At 46.8% G+C, this 19,369-nt stretch overlaps 2 protein-coding genes across 2 annotated transcripts; both read right to left on the bottom strand.

The window, feature by feature from the left end:
* Window positions 1-2,874: 2,874 nt before the first annotated feature.
* LOC121616291 (mucin-21-like) lies at window positions 2,875-4,760 on the bottom strand (the record flags this gene model as incomplete). Its single annotated transcript, XM_041951016.1, has 3 exons — window positions 2,875-3,003; window positions 3,357-3,900; window positions 4,393-4,760. Coding segments are annotated over 3 exons (1,041 nt in total), but the record flags the coding sequence as incomplete, so codon positions are not given.
* A 12,192-nt stretch (window positions 4,761-16,952) lies between these two features.
* On the bottom strand, window positions 16,953-18,119 carry LOC121616289 (cell wall protein DAN4-like). The gene has a single exon (XM_041951013.1). The coding sequence runs from the start codon at window positions 18,117-18,119 to the stop codon at window positions 16,953-16,955; it is 1,167 nt and encodes a 388-aa protein (XP_041806947.1).
* Window positions 18,120-19,369: the final 1,250 nt, after the last annotated feature.

The raw sequence follows: 19,369 nt of genomic DNA, 5'->3' as shown, positions 1-19,369 counted from the left end.
ACCCAATCCTCTCTAATCAGCTATTATTATTCTATTATTGCACAGTTTCAATCCTTCAAAGATAATTTGCAGCATAGTTTTGCTTAGCTGTCAGCAAAAGGTCACACTACCTACCAAGGGAATCTTCGAATATTACCGCGACTGCGGTGTGTATTCTCCTCTCTGCAAATGCTGATGTGGCCTGTGATATCAGCCACTCGTCACAAACAGGCAGCAGACATAACACCCGCGGGTCCTCCTTCTCATCTCTGGTGACTTTAATAAAGACTCTCTGTCCTCCACTCTGCTCACATTCACTTATGTTACACGCTACACCAGAGACAATAAAATACTGGCTTCATTTTATGTGAACACCAAATGCATTAATTTCAAGGACTGCCTTTTTTCACCTACGTAACATTGAAAAAAATCAGACACATCCTGTCTCAAAACGATGCAGAAAAACTAGTCCACACATGTTTCTTCCAGGCTGGATTATTGCAGTTCCTTACTATCAGGCTGCCCCAATGTGTTGCCAAATACTCGAAAGCTGATCCAGAATTCTGCAGCACCTGTTCTGACAAAAACGAAAAGAGATCACAATATCTACAATATTAGCTGCTGGGCACTTGCTCCCTGTAAAATCCAGAACAGAATTTAAAATCCTTCTCTTTTCTTACAGAGCCTTAAATGGTCAGGCACCATCTCATGGTATCCTACTACCCCACTAGAACACTGTGTTCCCAGAATGCAGGTTTACTGGTGGTTCCTAATGTCTCCTCTCCTGTGGAACCACCTTCCAGTCTTTGTCTGGGAGGCAGACACCCTCTCTACATTCCATTCTTATTAAAAATAAAAAGGGAATGAGTTTTCAGCATGGCAGAGGGAGACTGCTACTAATTCAATTTGAGTTGCACAAAGTTGTATATAGGGTGATTCATTTGTATGCAGCAAATATAGACAGTGAGAGGAGAGAAATATTCAGAAAGGTGAATTCACTGTGTGTAGGGAACAGTATACTATGTATAAATAGTAGTAACCCACACACTCAAAAAGCAATGAAAATGTCTGCCCAGGCGTTTGTTCAATGTGGAAAATGAATTTTCACTGCCAGTTTTAGGCTGTTTTTTTTAATAATGGAAATTTATGGAGATATATTTCACACCAATTTCTGGAGCAATAGTTGGACAAAACTGAAGACAAGTTCAGACTGAACACGAGTGAGAAAAAGACCACAAACCTTTCAAATGTAGTCACATATAGAAATATAGAGTTGTAGGAGGACACAAGCAAATGTGTCTGAATTGCCAACATTAATTTTATTGATTATGCATGAAGGAATTTCTGTATTTTTATACATTTATAGTTTCGTCTGCCATTGTTCCGCTTCCACTTGTTGGCTGTACACTTTCTCTCTTCTACGTGGTAGTGGAGGCAGCATTTGTCGTGCTGGAGAAGGTGTCCCTTGTAGTGGTACTGGTAATGGTCATCGAGACGGTGTTTGTAGTAGAGCCAACAGTTGACGTGGTGGAGGAGGCGCCACTGGTAGTTGTCAAGGCAGCACTATTTGTGGTGGAGGAGGTGACGCTGCTAGTCGTCGGGGCAGCAATTTTCGTGGTGGAGCCAGCGTTTGACGTGGTGGAGGAGGCCCTGCTATTTGTTGTCGAGGCAGCACTATTTGTGGTGGAGGAAGTGCTGCTGGTAGTCGTCGAAGCAGCATTTGTCGTGGTGGAGCCAACATTTGACGTGGTGGAGTAGGCACCGCTAGTAGTCGTTGAGGCAGCACTATTTGTGTTGGAGGAGGTGCCGCTTCCAGTCATCGAGGCAGCATTTGTCGTACTGGAGCCAGCATTTGACGTGGGGGAGGAAGTGCCGCTGGAAGTCATCAAGGAAGCACTATTTGTGGTCCAGGAGGTGCCGCTGCTCATCGTCGGGGCAGCATTTGTCGTGGTGGAGCCAGCATTGGATGTGGTGAAAGAGGTGCGACTGCTAGTCGTAGAGGCAGCATTTGTCGTGGTAGAGCCAGCATTTGACATGGTGGAGGAGGCGCCGCTGGTAGTCAACGAGGAAGCACGATTTGTGGTTGAGGAGGCGCAGCTGGTAGTCGTCGAGGCAGCATTTGTCGTGGTGGAGCCAGCATTGGACGTGGTGAAAGAGGTACCGCTGCTCGCCGTAGAGGCAGCATTTGTTGTGGTGGAGCCAGCATTGGACGTGGTGGAGGAGGCGCCACTGGTAGTCGTCGAGGCAGCATATGTTGTGGTGGAGCCAGCATTTGACATGGTGGAGGAGGCGCCGCTAGTAGTCAACGAGGAAGCACTATTTGTGGTCGAGGAGGTGACACTGCTCATCGTCAAGGCAGCATTTGTCGTGGTGGAGCCAGCATTTGACATGGTGGAGGAGGCGCCGCTGATACTCCTCGAGGCAGCATTTGTTGTGGTGGAGCCAGCATTTGACATGGTTGAGGAGGCGCTGCTAGTAGTCGTCGAGGAAACACTATTTGTGGTGGAGGAGGTGCCGCTGCTAGTCGTCGATGCAGCATTTGTCGTGGTGGAGCCAACATTTGACGTGGTGGAGGAGGCGCCACTAGTTGTGGTCAAAGCAGCATTTGTTGTGGTGGAGCCAGCATTTGACGTGGTGAAAGAGGCACCACTGGTAGTCGTCGAGGCAGCACTAATTGTGGTGGACGAGGTGACGCTGCTCGTTGTCCAGGCAGCACTTGTTTTGGTGTAGCCAGCATTTGACGTGGTGGAGGAGGCGCCACTGGTAGTCATCAAGGCAGCATTTGTCGTGGTGGAGCCAGGATTTGACATGGTGGAGGAGGTGCCGCTGGTTGTCGTCGAGGCAGCATTTGTCATGGTGGAGCCAGCATTGGACGTGGTGGAAGAGGTGCCGCTGCTAGTCGTAGAGGCAGCATTTGTCGTGGTGGAGGAGGCGCCGCTGGTAGTCGTCAAGGCAGCATTTGTTGTGGTAGAGTGAACATTTGACGTGGTGGAGGAGGCGCCGCTGGTAGTCGTTGAGGAAACACTATTTGTGGTCGAGGAGGTGACACTGCTCATCGACGAGGCAGCATTTGTCGTGGTGGAGCCAGCATTTGACATGGTGGAGGAGGCGCCGCTAGTAGTCATCAAGGCAGCATTTGTTGTGGTGGAGCCAGCATTTGACATGCTGGAGGAGGCGCCACTGGTAGTCGTCGAGGCAGCATTTGTTGTGGTGGAGCAAGCATTTGACATCGTGGAAGAGGCCCCGCTGGTAGTCGTCGAGGCAGCATTTGTTGTGGTTGAGGAGGCGCTGCTAGTAGTCGTCGAGGCAGCACCATTTGTGGTGGAGGAGGTGCCGCTGCTAGTCATCGATGCAGCATTTGTCGTGGTGGAGCCAACATTTGACATGGTGAAAGAGGCACCACTGGTAGTCGTCGAGGCAGCATTTGTCGTGGTGGAGGAGGCGCTGCTTGTTGTCGTCAAGGCAGCATTTGTTGTGGTGGAGCGAACATTTGACGTGGTGGAGTAGGCGTCGCTGGTAGTCGTAGTGGAGCCAGCATTTGACGTGATGGAGGAGGCGCCGCTGGTAGTCGTAGTGGAGCCAGCATTTGACGTGATGGAGGAGGTGCCGCTGGTAGTCGTCCAGGAAACACGATTTGTGGTCGAGGAGGTGACGCTGCTCATCGTCGAGGCAGCATTTGTCGTGGTGGAGCCAGCATTTGACATGGTGGAGGAGGCGCCGCTGGTTGTCGTCGAGGCAGCATTTGTCGTGGTGGAGCCAGCATTTGACGTGGTGGAGCCAGCATTTGACGTGGTGGAGGAGGCGGCGCTGGTAGTCGTCGATGCAGCATTTTTCGTGGTGGAGCCAGCATTTGACGTGGTTGAGGAGGCGCTGTTAGTAGTCGTCGAGGCAGCACCATTTGTGGTGGAGGAGGTGCCGCTGCTAGTCGTCGATGCAGCATTTGTCGTGGTGGAGCCAACATTGGACGTGGTGGAGAAGGCGCCACTAGTTGTGGTCAAAGCAGCATTTGTTGTGGTGGAGCCAGCATTTGACGTGGTGGAGGAGGCGCCACTGGTCGTCATCAAGGCAGCATTTGTCGTGGTGGAGCCAGCATTGGATGTGGTGAAAGAGGTGCCGCTGCTAGTCGTAGAGGCAGCATTTGTCGTGGTGGAGGAGGCGCTGCTGGTTGTCGTCAAGGCAGCATTTGTTGTGGTGGAGCCAGCATTTGACATGCTGGAAGAGGCCCCGCTGGTAGTCGTCGAGGCAGCATTTGTCGTGGTGGAGCCAGCATTTGACGTGGTTGAGGAGGCGCTGTTAGTAGTCGTCGAGGCAGCACCATTTGTGGTGGAGGAGGTGCCGCTGCTAGTCGTCGATGCAGCATTTGACGTGGTGGAGTAGGCGTCGCTGGTAGTCGTAGTGGAGCCAGCATTTGACGTGGTGGAGGAGGCGCCGCTGGTAGTCGTCGAGGAAACACTATTTGTGGTCGAGGAGGTGACGCTGCTCATCGTCGAGGCAGCATTTGTCGTGGTGGAGCCAGCATTTGACATGGTGGAGGAGGCCCCGCTGGTTGTCGTCGAGGCAGCATTTGTTGTGGTGGAGCCAGCATTTGACGTGGTGGAGCCAGCATTTGACGTGGTGGAGCCAGCATTTGACGTGGTGGAGCCAGCATTTGACGTGGTGGAGGAGGCGCTGCTGGTAGTCGTCGAGGCAGCATTTGTCGTGGTGGAGCCAGCATTTGACATGGTGGAGGAGGCGCCGCTGGTAGTCGTCGAGGCAGCATTTGTTGTGGTGGAGCCAGCATTTGACATGCTGGAAGAGGCCCCGCTGGTAGTCGTCGAGGCAGCATTTGTCGTGGTGGAGCCAGCATTTGACGTGGTTGAGGAGGCGCTGCTAGTAGTCGTCAAGGCAGCACCATTTGTGGTGGAGGAGGTGCCGCTGCTAGTCGTTGATGCAGCATTTGTCGTGGTGGAGCCAACGTTGGACGTGATGGAGGAGGCGCCACTAGTTGTGGTCAAAGCAGCATTTGTTGTGGTGGAGCCAGCATTTGACGTGGTGAAAGAGGCACCACTGGTAGTCGTCGAGGCAGCACTAATTGTGGTGGACGAGGTGACGCTGCTCGTCGTCCAGGCAGCACTTGTCGTGGTGGAGCCAGCATTTGACGTGGTGGAGGAGGCGCCACTAGTTGTGGTCAAAGCAGCATTTGTTGTGGTGGAGCCAGCATTTGACGTGGTGAAAGAGGCACCACTGGTAGTCGTCGAGGCAGCACTAATTGTGGTGGACGAGGTGACGCTGCTCGTCGTCCAGGCAGCACTTGTCGTGGTGGAGCCAGCATTTGACGTGGTGGAGGAGGCGCCGCTGGTAGTCATCGAGGCAGCATTTGTTGTGGTGGAGCGAACATTTGACGTGGTGGAGTAGGCGTCGCTGGTAGTCGTAGTGGAGCCAGCATTTGACAGGGTGGAGGAGGCCCCGCTGGTAGTCATCGAGGCAGCATTTGTTGTGGTGGAGCCAGCATTTGAAGTGGTGGAGGAGGCGCTGCTAGTAGTCGTCGAGGCAGCACTATTTGTGGTGGAGGAGGTGCCGCTGCTAGTCGTCGATGCAGCATTTGTCGTGGTGGGGCCAGCATTTGACATGCTGGAGGAGGCGCCGCTGGTTGTCGTCGAGGCAGCATTTGTCGTGGTGGAGCCAGCATTTGACATGGTGGAGGAGGCGCTGCTAGTAGTCAATGAGGCAGCATATGTTGTGGTGGAGCCAGCATTTGACGTGGTGGAGGAGGCGCCGCTAGTCGTCGTCGAGGCAGCATATGTTGTGGTGGAGCCAGCATTTGACATGGTGGAGGAGGTGCCGCTGGTAGTCGTCGAGGCAGCATTTTCTGTGGTGGAGCCAGCATTTGACGTGGTGAAAGAGGCACCACTGGTAGTCGTTGAGGCAGCACTATTTGTGGTGGTGGAGGAGGCGCCGCTGCTAGTCGTAGAGGCAGCATTTGTTGTAGTGGAGCCAGCATTTAACGTGGTGGAGGAGGCGCCACTGGTAGTCGTCGAGGAAGCACTATTTGTGGTGGAGGAGATGCCGCTGCTAGTCGTAGAGGCAGCATTTGTCGTAGTGGAGCCAGCATTTGACGTGGTGGAGGAGGCGTCACTGGTAGTCGTCGAGGAAGCACTATTTGTGGTCGAGGAGGTGACGCCGTTCGTCGTCGAGGCAGCATATGTTGTGGTGGAGCCATCATTTAACATGGTGGAGGAGGCGCCGCTAGTAGTCAACGAGGCAGCATATGTTGTGGTGGAGCCAGCATTTGACGTGGTGGAGGAGGCGCCGCTAGTCGTCGTCGAGGCAGCATATGTTGTGGTGGAGCCAGCATTTGACATGGTGGAGGAGGTGCCGCTGGTAGTCGTCGAGGCAGCATTTTCTGTGGTGGAGCCAGAATTTGACGTGGTGAAAGAGGCACCACTGGTAGTCGTTGAGGCAGCACTATTTGTGGTGGTGGAGGAGGCGCCGCTGCTAGTCGTAGAGGCAGCATTTGTTGTAGTGGAGCCAGCATTTAACGTGGTGGAGGAGGCGCCACTGGTAGTCGTCGAGGAAGCACTATTTGTGGTGGAGGAGATGCCGCTGCTAGTCGTAGAGGCAGCATTTGTCGTAGTGGAGCCAGCATTTGACGTGGTGGAGGAGGCGCCACTGGTAGTCGTCGAGGAAGCACTATTTGTGGTCGAGGAGGTGACGCCGTTCGTCGTCGAGGCAGCATATGTTGTGGTGGAGCCATCATTTAACATGGTGGAGGAGGCGCCGCGAGTAGTCAACGAGGCAGCATATGTTGTGGTGGAGCCAGCATTTGACGTGGTGAAAGAGGCGCCGCTGCTGATAGTTGCCGAGCCAGTGTTTGCAGTGGTTGAGAAGGCAGCGATGCTAGTTGTCGAGGCAGCATTTGTCGTGGTGGACGAGGTGCCGCTGGTAGTTTGCAAGGCAACATTTGTTGTGGTGGAGGAGGCGCTCCTGCTGATCATCGTGGAGCTGGCCGCTGTTGTGGAAGGCGCGGTGGTGGCCGTTGTGGCGGAAAATGCGGTGGTGGCCATTGTCGTTGAAGGCGTTGTCGTGGAAGGCATTGTAGTGGAAAATGCAGTGGTGGCCATTGTCGTGGAAGGCATTGTAGTGGAAGATGCAGTGGTGGCAGAAGATGCAGTGGTGGCAGCTGTTGTGGAAGGCATTGTAGTGGAAGTTGCGGTGGTGGTAAAAGATGCGGTGGTGGCCGCTGTTGTGGAAGGCATTGTCGTGGAAGATGCAGTGGTGGCCATTGTCGGTGAAGGCGTTGTCATGGCAGTTGCGGTGGTGGCTATTGTAGTGGAAGTTGCGGTGGTGGCCACTGTTGTGGAAGGTGTTGTAGTGGCAGTTGCGGTGGTTGACGTTGTGGCGGAAGATGTGGTGGTGGCCATTGTCGTGGAAGCCAATGTAGTGGAAGTTGCAGTGGTGGCCACTGTTGTGGAAGGCGTTGTAGTGGCAGTTGCGGACAAATATGCGGTGGTGGCCACTGTTGTGGAAGGCGTTGTAGTAGCAGTTGTGGAAAAAGATGCGGTGGTGGCCGTTATTGTGAAAGGTGTTGTTGTGGCAGTTGTCAAGGTGGACGTTGTGACAGAAGATGACATGGTGGCCATTGTTAAGGATGACATTGGTGAGGTGGACGTTGTTGATGCAGCCGTGCTGGTGGTGGTCGGAGTGGTGGTGGCGGGCATGACGGTAGTGACGTCCGTTGTGGTGGCTGTTGTTGTGGCCGCCGCCATGGTGGTACGTGCAGGGGTTTCGGTCGTGACAGTGGCAGTCATTGCAGGCCCAGCATTGGTCGTGGTGGTGGCGGTAGTTGTGGTGGTGATGTCAGGCGTGGCAGTGATTGTTGTGGCAGACGCAGCACTGGTGATGGCTGTCGTGGCAGAAACAGCAGTGGAGTCCACTGTTGTTGTGGAAGCAGTAGACTCTGGGATGTCTGTGTCTCCTCCAGTGAAGGGCACTTCAGGAATTTCTTCAAAGTCCCACAAATCATAAAATCCTGAGTCATCAACAGTTTCCTCTGTTGTGTCTGTGTCTGTATCAGTTGTTGAGCTGCCTGTCGTCGGTGCTGTCGTCGTTGTTTCCGGATCAAATGTTCCCGTTGGTTCTTCATCAAAGCCCCATAGGTCAAAAAAATCTGGTTCCTCCAGGGATCTCCTAACATGATGCCTTCCAAATCTTTTAGGCAGCATAGGGGAACAAGCTGCGAGCATCGTGCACAGTTTCCCACTAGAGTCAACATAAACCAGTTCAAAGGCAGAATCCTGTAAAGATACTTCAGGTTAGTTTTCACACCAAATTATTGAACAATGAGTTTCAACTTGTTTTGCATTTGATTTACCTGGTCTGGTGACTTTGATATGTCCACAAATAATGCACCCTGGGTCCTTAGTTGTCTAACAGAGTGTCTTTCATTAGTGAGAAACTCTACCACAAAAGCAAACAGACAAAATTAGAGACTAGTTACTGAAGGAAGTGGAACATGAAGCAGCTGAAGAGCAAGACATTTTCCTCAGTAGTTTGTTAGAGACCAAACCAGAGCTGAAAGTAAATCAGGACAGAAGTAGTTTTAATTGGATAATGTTGCTGCCTGTCAACTGGCACTGTATTATGCATTAGAGCTTCCTAAGGCAATAATGTATTACAGCTGTCCCTCTGATGGCCTGTTTATGGGTTGATGAATCCATCTTTTATGTGATTACTTCCGGGTCCTTACCAAGATCTTTCACTTTCCTCACTTTTGTTTCACCAGGCAGCTTCACAGTGACATGTGTTGTTCCACAAGTCACCACTGGTGACGCTGCTGGTGCTGACATTATTGGATTCTCGCAAACAGCCACGCCCGTCATGTTCTCCTTCAGCAGACGGTCAAAGTAAAGCAGTTTCAACGGGCGGAAACCAATTCCGTCTCCAGTCTGGGGATAGACAAAATTATCATTAACTGTATCAGGCTTCTGAAGATCCAAGATTGTTTTGTAGTAGTTTATTGGTTAGTTTAAAAAAAATCCACTCATGGCACAGTCTTTCAAATACTTGAACATGAATGATCAAGAGCAGCAGCGCCTCAGGTCCCAAATGAGATGACTTGGCCTGTAACAAACCCATTTCAGATATGCACATCTTTACGTGAGTGAAAGTGCTGGTAATTTCACATTGGCTTCATGTCTGAATAAGTGCCAGCAGAGTCACTTACATAAAGTCAAGAGGGTAATTAGTGACAATTCTGTAAAACTGCCAGCGACTCTGCATTGAATGTTGTTGGACTGCCATAAAGGCTACAGCAGCACAAGGTTCAACACAAGTCGATATTCAATGCATGTCTTTTGCACAAAGAAAATATACTTAACCTAATAAACATTAAAACACCACACAAGGCATCAAGCAAACTTATGAGGAGATTCTTCTTGTGTCAGAGCAGTCTAATAATTTTGTCACTTGCAGTTTAAGGCAAAAGGAACAAGAAACCTTTGTAGAACAGATCAGCTCTCCCTCATTATATTTTCAATTCATCCAACCACATGGACGTAACTCGGCACAGTTTCTCATTTAAATGATACATTTGAGAAAACGTATTGGGAGTTTCAGTGGTTCCCGCTCACAATTGTCGCAGTTTGTTAAAAAGCTCAAGTCTGCCGTAAATCCCAAGGCCAAATCCAACATACAGCCAACTCTTTCAGATGCTGGTTGAGTGGAAGAAACAAGAAATTGCACACAATTCACGCATGGTATCATGGTGCTACAAATACCTTTGTGAGGTGGAGCCTGAGAACTAGTACTCATTAGTTTGGACAAAGAAATGAACTTTTTACCTGTATTGCTGTGTGGCAGCCAGTATGAAGCTTCGCCAGCAACCACCACCTGTACATATGAATGGAACTGTCACACCTGTCAGGCAGTGACAACAAGCGCGTCCCGTCTGTGGAAAAACATTTGGAGAAACATTACGTTTCTGACAGCAGCTATCATTCCACTTTCTAAAGACAAAACCACGCTGCCAATCAAACACACCTTCCAGACGCAGATTTGAGTATCGGAGGAGTGAAAAGCGCAGGGAAAGTGTTCCGTTACTGCAGCGATAGTGTGGCTGCTTGAAATCTGATGTTGGTGGACTCCTTCTATTCCCTGAAATCAAAACAACATATGATGCCAGGTTATTATTTGCTTTCTTGCCACAGTCAGATGAGAACAATACTACTCATGTCTGGATGCTAAATAGAAAGCTACAGCCACAAGACTGTTAGCTTAGCACAAATGCATCTAATGATGGAGGAAATTCACAACAACACTTACCGGGAACAAACAGGATTAAGATCACAATGTTCAGTGAGCTTGTGGGTTTTGAGATTCTGCTCTGGTGGGAAGGCTGATACACTCTTTTTTTTTGCCAGCATGTTTGACTTTATCATTTTTGAATAATTTTAATTTGTGTTGGTCTTTGTTTATGATTCTTGACTAAAATTAACTCATAACTGGTTTTCAAAGACAGGCCAGTTACAGATTTTTTTATTTTATTTTATTTACAGTTGGTGAAACCTGACACTCAGGGAGCAAAACCTCAGCCCAGATCTGCACATCTATCAGCACATTCTCAGCCTCACACTTTTTACAAAACGCGACACACACTTCTCTACATTAGACATAGAAATCATGACAACATGATGTCACTTCCTTGCCATTTCAAGGCACTGCCTTTCAGAATGCCACACCTATGAACCAGTTGATCAAACACAGCTGTCAGGTGTACGAACACTTTGGTGAGTTTACAATTAAGCTGCTATCAGGCGTAAGCACTATGAAAAGGTAACAGGTGAGTGTAGTCTGTCTTCAACAAAAATGGAAGGCAACATTGCAGTCAGAGGGAGAGGGAGAAACATCATTGGCCAGAGCTATTTTGAATGTCCCAGGTCAACATGGTGGTAACATCACAATGTGCGCTGCAATCATGCAGAATGGTATCCTCCACTGCCATGCCAGCTTATGACCTTACAACATAGCCCACCTACTCACATTTTTTGACAGACTACACACATTGTCACAGCAGAAGGCCAAATGGATGCAGAGCAGATGAGATACAGTGTCATCTGGGACAATATATCTTTCCACCAATCTCCTCTGGTCCAAAACTGGTTTCATCAGTATCCACAATTTTCACACCAATACCTCCCACCATACTCTTCCTCCTTAATCACACTGAGGAGTTGTTTTCAGCATGGCAGTGGAAGGTCAATGATCTCCAGCCCTGTGTCAGGATACCCTGATGTCAATCTATCACTCTCCAAATCCAACACTCCCCGTACTATAACTGTCTGTAAAATTATTGTTTGAAATTGATTATTATTTTATCTGCTCATATATACAGCCTCCCCAGTGCTGTCAGTTTTTCTATCCCAGATGAATTGCTCTCCCACTACAACAACTGCCTCATAACCTAAATAATCTTGCTCTGCTAAAAACCAGATCTGTCTCATTTACTCTCACTGCACCTCGGTTCAGTCCCACTCTTAGACAGTTAAAAGCAAAAGGACGTCAACTTCAAAGACTTTACAGGGAAACTGGTCTCACTGTGCGCAAAGACATGTATTCAAACCATATTCTCCACTACAAAGACTGCATTTCTAAAGACAAATCAATCAACTACTCTGATTTAATCAGTTCAAATGAAGAAAAGTCCTTAAATCACTGATGCCCTCCTCCGTGCTGCTGACTCCCGTTCACTATCCATTCACCCCCTACTTGATCTGAGTGTGGCCTGACACTATTTCACACACCATTTTTCTGAATAGAGTTTTGTGCATTGGTATCACCAACACACCTCTCAACTTGTTTCATTCATACCTTTCAGGCCGCACTCAGTTCATTCAGTTAAAAACATTCACCTCCCATCCAGTCCCTGTTACCATAGGTGTGCCCCAAGGCTCTGTGACGGGGCCCCTGCTGTTCATCATTTACCTCCTCTCTCTTGGACACATTTTCCGTAAACATCACATCCATTTTCACTGCTATGTGGATGACACCTAGCTCTACCTCTGAACCAAACCTGATTCCTCACTTCCACCTTCTAATTTTATTCTAATTATTTGGCTGATTATCCCTCATTTAAGCCATGGAGGAGGCCTGTGACCAAATTGATGCTGGGTCTGTGCAAGGCTGGAGTCACCATTAAGAAGATTCTTCCCTTGCTGTCTTGTGAGAGAGGACACAGCCTGTGCTGTGGATGAAGTGCTATGGCCAGACCCAGCTAGGCCAAGAAATGATGCTCACTGTTTCCTTTCTCTTATTCACTTTGTCTCCACAAATGTTTTTGCTGTGTTTGTGTACTTAATTTTCCTGTATTTAGAATATGTTCTGTTCTGATTTTCAGTGCAAAATGCAGCCTTTGGAAATGCATCGATGTATTGACTGATTCTACAGTGTGGAGAGAAATAAACATTTTCATCAGTGTGCAGTGCTGGACTTGGGTGTTGTGTTTGGTCAATGGTCTGAAAAAATATCAAACCCAGACTATTTCATTAGAAGAGTAGAAATGTTCTGGATTGAGCACAGCAGTTTGTAACTGGTTCAAACAGAACCAGATCATATGAACCATGTGTTTCATATGGTGACAAAATTGTGTTTTATGTAAATTATTGTACAGTTTTAAATGAAGTGGTTCATTCTGCAAAATATCTGAGGTCTTCTGCTACTTGTGTGGTTGTGTGAATTTTGTGTCGTGTTTCAACAAAATAAGCCGTTTTCAAAATCATGTTGACGCAATAGTAAAAAATCTGGTAGTATTTGGGCACACAAGGAGACATGCAGGATAATTTTGTCCAGAGAATGAATTCAAAGTGGTCAACAGAACATTTGTAGGGAAATTAATTTCTCTGTAAATGGAAAATCAAAATAAGTGTTAACTGATTAAAATACTGCATAACACCATGACACTGTGTTTATGTGACGTGAGTGGGGAGAGTTAATCTATAAATGCAAAATCAAAATTAATAAAAATATAACCTGAACAAAACATTGCATGACACACTGACACTGTGCTTACATTTACATTTGCACTGTCAAAAGAAAAAAGTTAATCTTTGTCTAACATGGTGTGTCAAGAACTCTTACAGTCAGATGAATTATTGAAACGGGGACTTGTGGCTTCACGTTGGAGGAAAGTCCAAACCGGCGCTGGGACACCGTCAGGAAGCCCCTCCTGGCCAGCAAATCTACCGAGTTCATATCGGTGACGTCCTGCGTTGTTGAGCTGGGCTAGTGTTAATCCGGTCCAAACCCAAGCCATCAGTGCGGACGTCATGGTAGCGCTCCGGTCCGCTCGGCTTCTCTCTGCCGCCAGACCAGACAAAGGATGCCGACTGAGAGGGAGGAACCGCTGCACAGCCGAGCCATTAAACCCGCTTAATTAGATCCAAACGCTGCACAGGTGCGTCCTCACGTGGGGAGGCGGCAGGTGAGCTGCTGTGAGGCTTGAATGAGCCCAGTCTACACTACAGGGGGCGTGGCATGCTGAAGCAACAGGCGGCGATATGTCCAAACCCTTCAACGATGTGTATACATGGTGTGAAACGGTAAAATAGAAAATTTGTGAAGAGAATAAAGGAAAATGACCTGAAAGAACGATTGGAGAGAGTGCGAATGACAAGGTACACTTCTTCCAGCCGTAAGCACAGATAATCATATAGAAAGAAAAATGTTTAGGAGCCATAGTGAGAAGCAGAGCACAGTAAACAGAAGAGGGTGAGAAGTGCACAAAATTATTTATTCGCTTGGAGACAAAGAAAAAATAGTTATATCACAGAAACTGAGAAAGAGAAGGGAGAAAAAAATAGTGATTATATTGGTATATAAGAGGTTGTGGAGTCATTTTACAAAAAAATCTTCAAAAAAGGAACAATAGAACAAAGTAGCAAAGATACAGTATCAGATATAGTGAGTGTCACAATATCTGAAGAGGATAAACAGATGTGTGACAGGGACATCACTACTGAAAAAAATCTACGTAGCAATAAAACAAATAAAACCCAATAAGAGCCCTGGTAGTGGGCTGGAAAAGGTGTAAGAATATCAAGGAGAACTCTAATAGCGGATTATGAGAAAGGAGGACTTGTGTGCGGGAAATGTGGAGAGAATGGGATATTTATGGGGTTCAAGAAACACATGATGGAAATGATAGAGGTGTACTATCAGGAAATTTTGAGTGCATGGACTGAATTGTAGAGTGAGAGTATGTGAGATATGAAAAACATCAATCAAGTACTAAATCAATCAACTCAATCCAAAGGTTTGTGTGAATTGGAAAATGCTTTACATTAGATTGTTTATGCTGGCTGGTATAGGACAGATAAAAGACACAGCAGATGAACATATAACAGGCTTACAAAAATACAAAAACATCAAACAAAGTCTGCCTGGCAACTGGCTCAGTCGCATCGAGAGAGAAACTGTGAAGGTGGGGGGAGTGGATTGCCACATTTGTACATAGACCAAGCAGAAGAGAGAAAACATCTGTCTGAGGTAAAAGTCAAAGTTACTCATAAGATCATGTTGAAAGAGGAAATGAGGAAACAGCCCACTTCAGAAAGTATGCGGCAAAACTCTTCCAAGATTTAAATACTAAAACAATATGGACAAACTTAAATGTCAAGCATAATTTAGAATGTAAGAACTTGGATTTCAAAATCAGACAAAAGTGGATATATACAAATGCGGTGATCCACCAAATCAATGGAAATGTGGACAGAGAATGTGACGACCCAGAAACACAGACACATCTGTTTGTTGAATGTAGAGTTGAGAATATTTCAGGAGAAAATGAAAAAATTTGGTGAAGGAAAATTGGGAAATAGTAACTGGGAGACCAGCTAGACTCGTAACAACTGGAAAAGAAGATTCTTGTCTGGTATGTTTCGGAATAGTTCGGAGGGGAATATGAATTTACTCAATTTTATTCTGAGTCACGTAAGTTGTGCTACATGGGCCAGAAGGAATCAGACTGTGCAGACTGACTTTTGTTGATGACAAGGGAGAGTATAAAAATCAATTCTGAGTTTAGGCTTTGTTGGATATCTCTTGTATATTTATTTTCTCATTTATTTATTTTCAGTTATATTTACCGTCTTCAGGTGCTGGGAGGATGAATGTCTGTGCATTGGAATGTGTTTTCTATTTTGTTTGTTTTTAAAAACAAATGATGAAATGTATTTTATACAAATGTCTTCTTCAGGGACTCACACTTGCTGATTTTAGACTTTTGATGAATACAAAAAAGAGAAAACAGAAATACCAGGTGCTGTAAGCTTTTTCTTCTTTTCTGTGATCAGGAGAGGGCGCTGTTCCTTCTTTAGTTGAGTGAACATAAATAGACAGACAGACCAAGCACCATAGGGAAGAAAAGGCTTGCAACACTCCCATCAAACCATAGAAGACTCACTTTGACGACCTTGCAAGCCAGTTATCAGTCCTTTTGCGGTGGAACAGATAGAAGTCCCAGTCCCAAGCCCACATGACCTTGTGTTGGGACCAGGTCCGGGGAGAGAACACCTGTAACTGAAAACAGCAGAGGCACGTGGAATTGTGTTCTCTCTGCGTTTCACTCAAGGCAGTCTCTTCGGCCAGCTGCTTTTCTGCAATCCTACTATGAAGTTGGAATTGCAGCTGTACTTTGATTAGTCCGATGAAACAGTTATACATATAGAATTTCTTGAGTTCAGCCTAAAGAGAACATTGCAGTGTTTTTGTTGGACCTACATCACCTAATTATTTTTTGGATGACATTTTACGTTATCTCAAGAAAACATTTTTTTTTCTGTGTCAATCTGATATACAAATAATTCCTTATTTGGTCATCAGATTCAAAGAATCTGTAACCAAGGACCAAATGTGACCATTTTAATGGGGTTAATAGGAAGTTGTCCTTGTGGTACTAGCAGGCTGTCAAATAGCTGTAAGTACTACATGGTTCATTTGATACATCTGGAAATACCAGTTTATATTCTTTGTCCATAGTCTGAGTCTGCGCTGGCATACAGACAGGTGCACACTATAAATGTTGAAAATTAGAAGTTTAAATTCATCCAATGGAGTGATACCTTCAACTTTCTAATGTCCTTTCAAGTTCAAGTACTGAAAGGTAGACTTCCCAAGTTCAGTATTAAGTTGTAGGGTATCAAGAGCTAGCCAGTCCTGGGATCTGGTCTGACGAGCAGTGGTTTTGAATTGACAGTGTGTAGTTATCTACTTGTGAGGACCAGCCTACTTTTCTATATGGTACAAAGTGATGAGTACAATATTCATCTCCCGTAATCAAACACAGGACATAGTGGAAAACTGCATCAAAAAAACATATTTGGAAAACATATTTAGCAACTCACACTGTATATATTAAATATTGTGGGCATGAAGTTCTAAAATATTGTTTACCTTCATGAGATTGGTGCTGGCCTTCTGATTTGCGACTTGTCTCCTAGAGCTTTTGATTGTTGTGGAAAAGTATTTTCCAATCAATTTGTTACAGAAAAAAATTTTAATCCCAACACTGCTGCCACATACCTGCCTGCCCATGCCTGAGGGGCATGGATGTGACAGTACGTTTACCACAACTGTATGTAGTAGCAGCTGACACATTTACAAATTAATGAAAATGTCTGCCCAGGCATTTATTCAATGTGGAAAAGGATTTGACTTCACAATAATGCAAAAACATGCAGATGTATTTCACAGCAATATTTTCACAACAACCTTGACCACAAGTGAGAAAAGGACCACAAACCTTTTAAATATAGCCAGAGACATAGAAATAGTGAAGACGTGCACAACTAAAGAATGAATACAAACATATGTATGGAAACAAATGTTTGAATTGCCAACATTAATTTTTATTTCAATATGCATTCAGTACTTTATTTTTACATTTATTGATAAATATACCATCGTTCCACTTCCATTCGTCAGCTGCACACTTTCAGCCCTTTTTACGTTGTCGTGGAGATGGCATTTGTTGTGGTGGAGGAGGTGCCACTGTTGATAGTAGTTGAGCCAGTGTTTGTCGTGGTTGAGGAGGCACCGCTGAGGGTGATTGTCGTGGCAGCACTATTTGTGGTGGAGGAGGCACTGCTGGTGGTGGTAGTGGAGGCAGTTGTGACGGTGCTTGTAGTGGTGGAGGGGATGCCACTAGTGGTAGTCGTCGAGATGGCATTTGTAGTGGTGGAGGAGGCACCGCTGGTGATAGTCGTTGAGCCAGCATTTGTAGCGGTGAAGGAGGTGCCAATGGTGGTAGTGGTTGAGGCGGCGCTATTTGTGGTGAAGAGAGCACTGCTGGTAGTCATCGAGCCAGCGTTTGTTGTGGTCGAAGAAGCATGATTGGTAGGCATCGATGTGGTGCTTGTCATAGTGGAGGAGGCAGTGCTCATCGTGGTGGAGGAGGAGGCGCCATTGGTGGTTGTTGAGCCAAGGCTAGAAGTAGTGAAGGAAGAAGTCATGGTTGGGGCTTGCCAGGTTGTGGATGGAGCACTTGACAGTGGCATCGTGAAAGTAGTATCTGTCATGGTAGTGAAGGCAGTGGTGCCGGACCCTGTTGTGGTGGAGGCACTATTTGTAGTTATGGATGTAGTGCTTATGGTGGTGGAGGCACTGCTGGTGGAGATTGGTGGTGATGTGGTGGGTGCTGCAGAAGACATGGTGGTAGCCATTGTAGTAGCAGTTGTACTGGTGGCTGTTGTGGCAGAAGATGAAGTGGTGGGCATTGTGGCAGAAGAGGCAGTGGTGGCCGATGTTGTGGAAGGCATTGTAGTGGCAACTGTGCTGCTGGCTGTTGTGGCAGAAGATAAAGTGCTGGCCGTTGTTGTGGAAGGCGTTGTAGCGGCAGTTGTGCTGGTGGCAGTTGTGGCAGAAGATGCAGTGGTGGCCGTTGTCGTGGTAGTGGCCGTTGTTGGTGAAGGCGTTGTAGCGGCAGTTGTGCTGGTGGCCGTTGTGGCAGAAGATGCAGTGGTGGCCGTTGTTGTGGAAGGCGTTGTAGCGGCAGTTGTGCTGGTGGCAGTTGTGGCAGAAGATGCAGTGGTGGCCGTTGTTGTGGTCGTGGTCGTTGTTGTGGAAGGCGTTGTAGTGGCACTTGCAGTGGTGGCTGTTGTTGAGGATGACATTGTGATGGCTGTCGTGGAAGAAACAGCAGTGGAGTCCACTGTTGTTGTGGAAGCAGTAGACTCTGGGATGTCTGTGTCTCCTCCAGTGAAGGGCACTTCAGGAATTTCTTCAAAGTCCCACAACTCGTAAATATCTGCATCAACAGTTTCCTCTGTTGTGTCTGTGTCTGTATCAGTTGTTGAGCTGCCTGTCGTCGGTGCTGTCGTCTGGGTTGTTTCCGGATCAAATGTTCCTGTTGGTTCTTCATCAAAGCCCCATAGGTCAAAAAAATCTGGTTCCTCCAGGGATCTCCTAACATGATGCCTTCCAAATCTTTGAGGCAACATAGGGGAACAAGCTGCGAGCATCGTGCACAGTTTCCCACTAGAGTCAACATAAATCAGTTCAAAGGCAGAATCCTGTAAAGATACTTCAGGTTAGTTTTCACACCAAATTATTGAACAATGAGTTTCAACTTGTTTTGCATTTGATTTACCTGGTCTGGTGACTTTGATATGTCCACAAATAATGCACCGTGGGTCCTTAGTTGTCGAACAGTGTGTCTTTCATTAGTGAGAAACTCTACCAAAAAAGCAAACAGACAAAATTAGAGACTAGTTACTGAAGGAAGTGGAACATGAAGCAGCGGAAGAGCAAGACATTTTCCTCAGTAGTTTGTCAGAGGCCAAACCAGAGCTGAAAGTAGAGCAGGACAGAAGCAGTTTTAATTGGATAATGTTGCTGCCTGTCAACTGGCACTGTATTATGCATTAGAGCTTCCTAAGGCAATAATGTATTACAGCTGTCCCTCTGATGGCCTGTTTATGGGTTGATTAATCCATCTTTAATGTTATTACTTCCTGGTCCTTACCAAGATCTTTCACTTTCCTCACTTTTGTTTCACCAGGCAGCTTCACAGTGACATGTGTTGTTCCACAAGTCACCACTGGTGACGCTGCTGGTGCTGACATTTTTGGATTCTCGCAAACAGCCATGCCCGTCATGTTCTCCTTCAGCAGACGGTCAAAGTAATGCAGTTTCAACGGGCGGAAACCAATTCCATCTCCAGTCTGGGGATAATAATAACTTTATTTGTATAGCAATGTTCATACAAAAGGAAATGTAGCACAAAGTGCTTTCCAATAAAAGAAAGAAAATAAAGAAGAACCCACCCACATACAATCAGCACTCCCATTACATCTCAAACTAAGTACTCAGGCAAAGCCATCTTGAATTAAAAAGAAATGAAACACAGGGGATAAATTTGAAA

The sequence above is a fragment of the Chelmon rostratus genome, chromosome 13 (assembly GCF_017976325.1).
Source record: "Chelmon rostratus isolate fCheRos1 chromosome 13, fCheRos1.pri, whole genome shotgun sequence".
Taxonomy (NCBI): Eukaryota; Metazoa; Chordata; class Actinopteri; order Chaetodontiformes; family Chaetodontidae; genus Chelmon; species Chelmon rostratus.
Note: the sequence above shows the minus strand (reverse complement) of the source record. Positions and strands in the feature narration are given on the sequence as shown.

Excerpts from the sequence above, each read along its gene's own strand:
- LOC121616289 (XM_041951013.1), bottom strand. The coding sequence starts at position 18,119 with ATGTCATCCTCAACAACAGCCACCACTGCAAGTGCCACTACAACGCCT.